We start from the raw sequence: 5964 nt of genomic DNA, 5'->3' as shown, positions 1-5964 counted from the left end.
ACAAGCAGCCCCTTGCGGAGTAAGCGAATAAATAACAGGCATAGCGCATGAAATTCATGCCCTATACCTTAACGAACAAACTTGCCGTTAAGGTATAATTCATCAATTTCATGCGCTATATATAAAAATGTTCTCAAATCTTTTTTTCACCTATTTTGATATTTTGAGTCTATTTTTACAACACTTTAGTTCCGGAACGGGGAAAGGCGTACTGTAGTTTATAAACTGAGATAATTTGACAGCTTTAGAAGAAAGGGTTGTGAAAATTTGACATGACAGATGCATGATGTATAAATGTCATTTGACAGATCTGCCCCATCTTTTACACAAGCAGTTGTAGCCAAGTAAGAATTCAAATGTATCATCATCTTGCCTTGAGAAAATTATGCATACGACAATACGCGTAATCCCACAGAAGTATTTCTTTTTATGAATTGTTCATTTTAAAGCCATCACCCACACAGCTGACAGACCAAATGTTCAATTTATTCATTCGTCTGTTCCTTTTTGTTTTGAATATTTTGGCTACTGTGCTTTCTTTCTCGCTGCTTCCTCGACGCATTTTCCTCTTGAGAATCATGAAAAACTTTATGATATCTCCAGAAAGTTAAGGATCCGTTTCGCTATAGATTTTGTCTAAATAAATTTGTTTTATTTGGCAAATACATGTTTGGGTTTGGCCATAGATTATGCCTATATTTTGGCAAAATCTTAAATCCCAAATCTCAAATTCCAAAACCAGCTCAATAGCTTGTTTTGGGCCAAAATCTTTACAAACACTAATAATATGCATGTTTTTCCAAAATAAATTTGGGAAATATGTTTTGAAAACGTATATCCAAACATATTTTCATCTTCAAACCAAACTTCGCTCAAATCATATTTTTCAAAATAAATTTGGAAATCTATGGTCAAACGCTAGCTGAGTTTCAAATATTCATTCTCAATTTTAACTTCAAATTAGCTTTTCTATTTCAATCCCATAATGTCAAATGCCTACGAAATATCTTTTTGAGTTAAAGTAGCTACTTGTTAAAATGACATTGGCTATAAATAAGTTAAAAATCCATTAGCTTAAAAAATTTAGTAGAAAAGAATAGTTCGATACTCTCTACTAGTGTATTAACGGTTGTTGTTTTTCACCGCAGAAGGAAATATTACGAGTCAATTAATTTTATTAGGCTTATAGTAATTATTTATTAATACATAATCTATATATATTAAATGAATGCACGTACTTTGTTCAATTTTAAAGTTTGGTAGGGTTCAGTTCCTTCAATCTTGTTTGATATTTTAAACAACAAACAGCATAAGTTGTCTTAATGGTTTGGAGACAACCGTAACTTAGGTCCTGATTCCAAAAGATTTGAGATATAATTGTCAAACAAAACGGGCCAATAGTTTTCCTCATTAAAATCGTTTTATTCGAAATGCTTAAGGATGTCGATCCTACACGTAATTACATTATATGCAGTAATAAAAAAATTAGAAGCAGGAATCACGTAACACAAATTAATGGAATTAGAATCTCCTTTCCTTAATTCATGGCTATATGCTTGCTAACCGACATTGAAGAGACGGACTTAAGGCTTTTTCATTTATTTACATTGCTATATTTTGTATGATGTTAAGTTTTTTCTCGATGAATTCTTTTCAAGGTTTTGCTAGTCCTGACTTATTGATCTCCAAATAAAAATGACTGACCTGCCGGAAATGATTCTTCTGGAAAATGTTTTCTTCTCACCTATTATTATTATATGGTAGTTACTTTTATATCAGTATTATTATAAAGTACGATGAGATAAATTAAATTTCTTCATCTTTAAACAAAAGTTTGGATTTTTGTATGTATTTGAATTAATCGGCTAATGAGTTTTACTAACTCTTTAATTTCAGTTAGTAAAAGAAGGATATTGAACTAAAAAAGTAAATCCAGAAATCCTTTCATGTGAAAACAAGAGAAACAACATAGTACAGAGTAAAGTTAGTTAGTTAGTGTGCACTTATTACAGTCAGTTATTGGAAGCACTGTAGGGTCCATCAATTAATTAGGAAGTTGATAATTAATCTCTCATGCATAAATACCAATTTACTGTTACATTGAATACACAGAAAATATTTTTCTCTCATTTCTTCTTCTTCAAGTCTTTCTCTCTGCATATGTTCTTCTCAATTCTAGGGTTCTTCGTCTCTCTGATTCTCTGAAATCTAACATGGTATCAGAGCTTCGAGCTATGAATTGAAGCTCACAAATTGATTCGACTCTGTAACCATCTCCTCAATTCTCTTCATTCTTTGATTCTCTTCTTCACATCTCAATTCTGAAGCTCTAAATCGTCAACAATGGCGGTCAACAACTCTGAGCAGGAAACAGCTGCAACTATGACTGAAACTTCTCAAGTATCATCAGAGGATGAATTTGAAGTAGGAATTTCAGTTGCAGTCACTCATCCTCTGTATCTGGCACCTACTAATACGAGTGAAATCTTTTTTATTTTATTTCAATTAACAGGCATATATAACTTCTCACTGTGTTATCGATCTACGAGAATTGCCTTTCTAGGTCGAAATAAGCTTAGTATGGTAGACGGAAGGTGGAAAAAGGAGAAATTTCGAGAGAAATATTGGTATCAATGGGAAAAGTGCAATGCTATCGTTTTATCATGGCTAATGAATGCTATAGCACCGACTTTGGTCAGTGGAATTGCATATGCGACCAACGCACACACTGTGTGGATGGACCTGCAAGAGCATTTTTACAAGGTGAATGACACTAGGTACTACAACCTACACAAGGAAATTGGAACCCTAACACAAGGTATCTCCTCTATCTCTGTGTATTATTCAAAACTCAAGGACCTATGGGATGAGACTGAAGACCTAATGCCACATCCTGGTTGTGACTGCCCTAAAACTAAAAAAAAATCATTGAACACCTTCACAAACAAAAACTGTATCAATTCCTTATGGGTTTAAATGACTCATACTCACAAGTTTGTAGTCAAATTCTAATGATGAAACTTGTTCCTTCTGTAAATCAAGCCTATGCTATGTTGATTAGTGAGGAGAGTGAGAGAAATATAGAAGATTCAGCTGGAATCTTAGGGCCTTCACCTAATGTCACTGATGGACACTATGAATCTACAGCACTATATAGTTCTAAGACTTATAACAGACCAAGGTACAGAAAGAACTTTAATCTACAGTGTGAGTTCTGCAAGCTAAAGGGTCATAGTAAGGAAAATTTCTATCAAATAGTTGGTTATCCAATATATTACAAATTTAAGAAGAAAGGGGGAGTTGGTTCTTATAATGCAGTAGCACAATATGGCTCATCTTCTGGTGGTTATAATTCACTACCTGAGCTAGGCTCTTACATACAGCCTTGTGGACAGCCAAACCCTGGTTCAGTGGCCACTACTATGCAGTCAAGGCATATTTAACCCTTGCAGAACAACAATCACTCATCAAGTATGGAACAACAATCACAACATAGAGGAGGTAGTGCCTTTCCTTTCATCGAGGAACAATATGATCAGATTATGCATATTCTGAACAGCAACACAGTCAGCTCTTCTTCAGCATGTAACAACAGTCCTACACCTACTTCTTAAGCTAATGCAGCAGGTACTAGTATTGCTTTACTAGCTTCCACTAGTCCAAAAGAGTGGATCATTGACACAGGGGAAACTAACCACATGGTATCTAATGGCAATCTATTAAATAAAGCTTCTATAGTGGAACTCTCTTCCTCTAGAAAAGTTATTTTGCCAAATGGAGATGTCACTCAAGTAACTCATGTTAGAGACAGTCAAATATCAAACAACAACATTCTAAAAGAAGTATACTATGTACCACAATTGAAGTTCAACTTATTGTCAGTGTCAAAAATGACAAGAGACTTAAGGTGTTTTGCCTCTTTCTATCCTGATTTTTGTGTGTTTCAGAATCTTTTCAATGGCAGGATGAAGGAGATTGATAGAGAAATAGATGGCTTGTACTTCCTATAGCAATATGGAAATAAGATATTGATTGTTGTGTCTTTGGAAGCTGTTAGCTCAAAGTCTAACTTCTCAATCAGTTTTACTGATATAGCCTTGTGGCACATGAGACTTAGCTATGTGTCCATTATTGTTCTGAAGAAACTATTTCCTGTCAAACTAGCTAGTATTACTAATACTATCAAGAAATGGTATGTTTGTCCTTGTGCTAAATACACCAGGACATCATTTCCTACTAGTATTATCAAGAGTACAAGTACATTTGATCTCATTCATGTAGATATTTGAGGGCCTTATAAAACTGCAACCTTTGATGGCTATAGATACTTTCTCACAATGGTTGATGACTTCACTAGAATGACTTGGGTTTTTTTTACTGAAATTAAAATCTAATATGTGTGTTGTGTTGCCACAGTTCATTGCCTTTGTTCATACACAGTTTAATAAAACAGTCAAAATGGTAAGGTTTGACAATGGCACAAATTTCTAAATTCAGTATGTGGAATTGTGTTCAATAACCTTGGCATCCTTCATCAAACTACATCTGCCTACACTCCTCGGCAGAATGGAAATGTTGAGAGGAAATATAGGCATCTCCTATAAATCACCAGAGCTCTGAGATTTCAAGCCCATATTACCATTAAGTTCTGGGGTCACTATGTCATTAGCATATCTGATTAACATACTGCCATCATCAGTTTTGAAGGGTTATTCACCTTTTGAGTTGTTGTTCAACAGGAAGCCTCAGCTGGGTCATCTTAGAACTCTGGACTGCTTATGCTTTGCCAGGTAAGTGCAAGAGACAGACAAGCTCATGCCTAGGGCTAAGCCTGTTGTGCTAATGGGATTGTCAGACACTCAAAAGGTTATATTCTCTTGGATATTCCTACACAACACTTCTTTGTTAATAGAGATGACTCTTTCAGAGATGATGTATTTCCATTCAAAGACTCTCTATCTGTCTCTCATCCCATATTCATACCCCCTTCTTCACCTTCTAGTTTTGAAGAAGTGTCCTCAGATATCAGTCCTTCTTCTCATACCAATTCACTTATTTAACCATTTGGTTATCACTTATTCCCTACTTTATCAGAAGGTAGGCATAGTCCTTTGTCTAATGCTCCTGAGCTCTGTCCTACTCTAAGGAGATCTCTCAGAACCAAACATCCTCCTTTATGGCTCAAGGATTTGTCACTCAGCCTACAAACTCTAATACCCTATATTCCATGACCAACTATGTCTCCTATGAAAGTTTATCTCCTTCTTATCAGTCTTACATTGTAGTCTTCTCTACTATTGTGAGCCCTCCTCCTATGAAGAGGCTGTCAAAGACCCAAGGTAGGCGGAGGCTATAAAAACTGAAATAACAGTCTTGGAGGCTAATCACACCTGGGAGGTTGTATCACTTCCTCCAGGAAAGATGTCTATTGGTTGCAAGTGGATATTTAAGGTAAAATACAAAGTTATAGGGGAGGTTGAAAGATTTAAAGCCAGGTTGGTGGTCAAGGGGTTCAGTCAGCAAGAAGGGATTTATTATCAAGAAACTTTCAGTCTGATTGTTAAGATGGTTACTGTTTGAACCATCCTCTATGTTGCAGCTTCAGAACATTAGCATATCCATCAAATGGATGTGTACAATGCCTTTCTACATGTTGATTCGCCTGATGATATTTATATGACTCTTCCTCGGGGATTTCAGAGTCAGGGGGAGAGCAGGCCAGCTTGCAGACTCTTGAAATCCCTATATGGCCTTAAACAAGCACCCAGGCAATGGAATGCAAATATATCAGAAGCATTGATTAGTTTTGGTTTCATACAAAGTCAACATGATCATTCTCTATTTGTACAAGGGACTAGAAGTTGCATTGTGGTTATACTAGTCTATGTGAATGATATGCTCATCACTGGACCTGATTTGAGTCTAGTAGAAAAGACCAAAACAACACTATAGAAGACCTTTAAG

The 5964-nt window shown here is 35.6% G+C and overlaps 1 protein-coding gene across 1 annotated transcript; it reads left to right on the top strand.

The window, feature by feature from the left end:
- The first annotated feature begins 2343 nt into the window (after positions 1–2343).
- LOC138873600 (uncharacterized) lies at positions 2344–3443 on the top strand. Its single transcript, XM_070152072.1, has 2 exons — positions 2344–2953; positions 3043–3443. The coding sequence occupies exons 1-2, from the start codon at positions 2344–2346 to the stop codon at positions 3441–3443; spliced, it is 1011 nt and encodes a 336-aa protein (XP_070008173.1).
- The last annotated feature ends 2521 nt before the right edge of the window (positions 3444–5964 follow it).

Source organism: Nicotiana sylvestris, chromosome 7 (genome assembly GCF_000393655.2).
Source record: "Nicotiana sylvestris chromosome 7, ASM39365v2, whole genome shotgun sequence".
NCBI lineage: Eukaryota > Viridiplantae > Streptophyta > Magnoliopsida > Solanales > Solanaceae > Nicotiana > Nicotiana sylvestris.
Note: the sequence above shows the minus strand (reverse complement) of the source record. Positions and strands in the feature narration are given on the sequence as shown.

Bases quoted from the DNA above. Each gene is read 5' to 3' on its own strand.
- LOC138873600 (XM_070152072.1), top strand. From the start codon at position 2,344: ATGGCGGTCAACAACTCTGAGCAGGAAACAGCTGCAACTATGACTGAA. The intron at 2,954-3,042 runs GTATCAATTCCT...CTGTAAATCAAG, and splicing joins CACCTTCACAAACAAAAACT to CCTATGCTATGTTGATTAGT.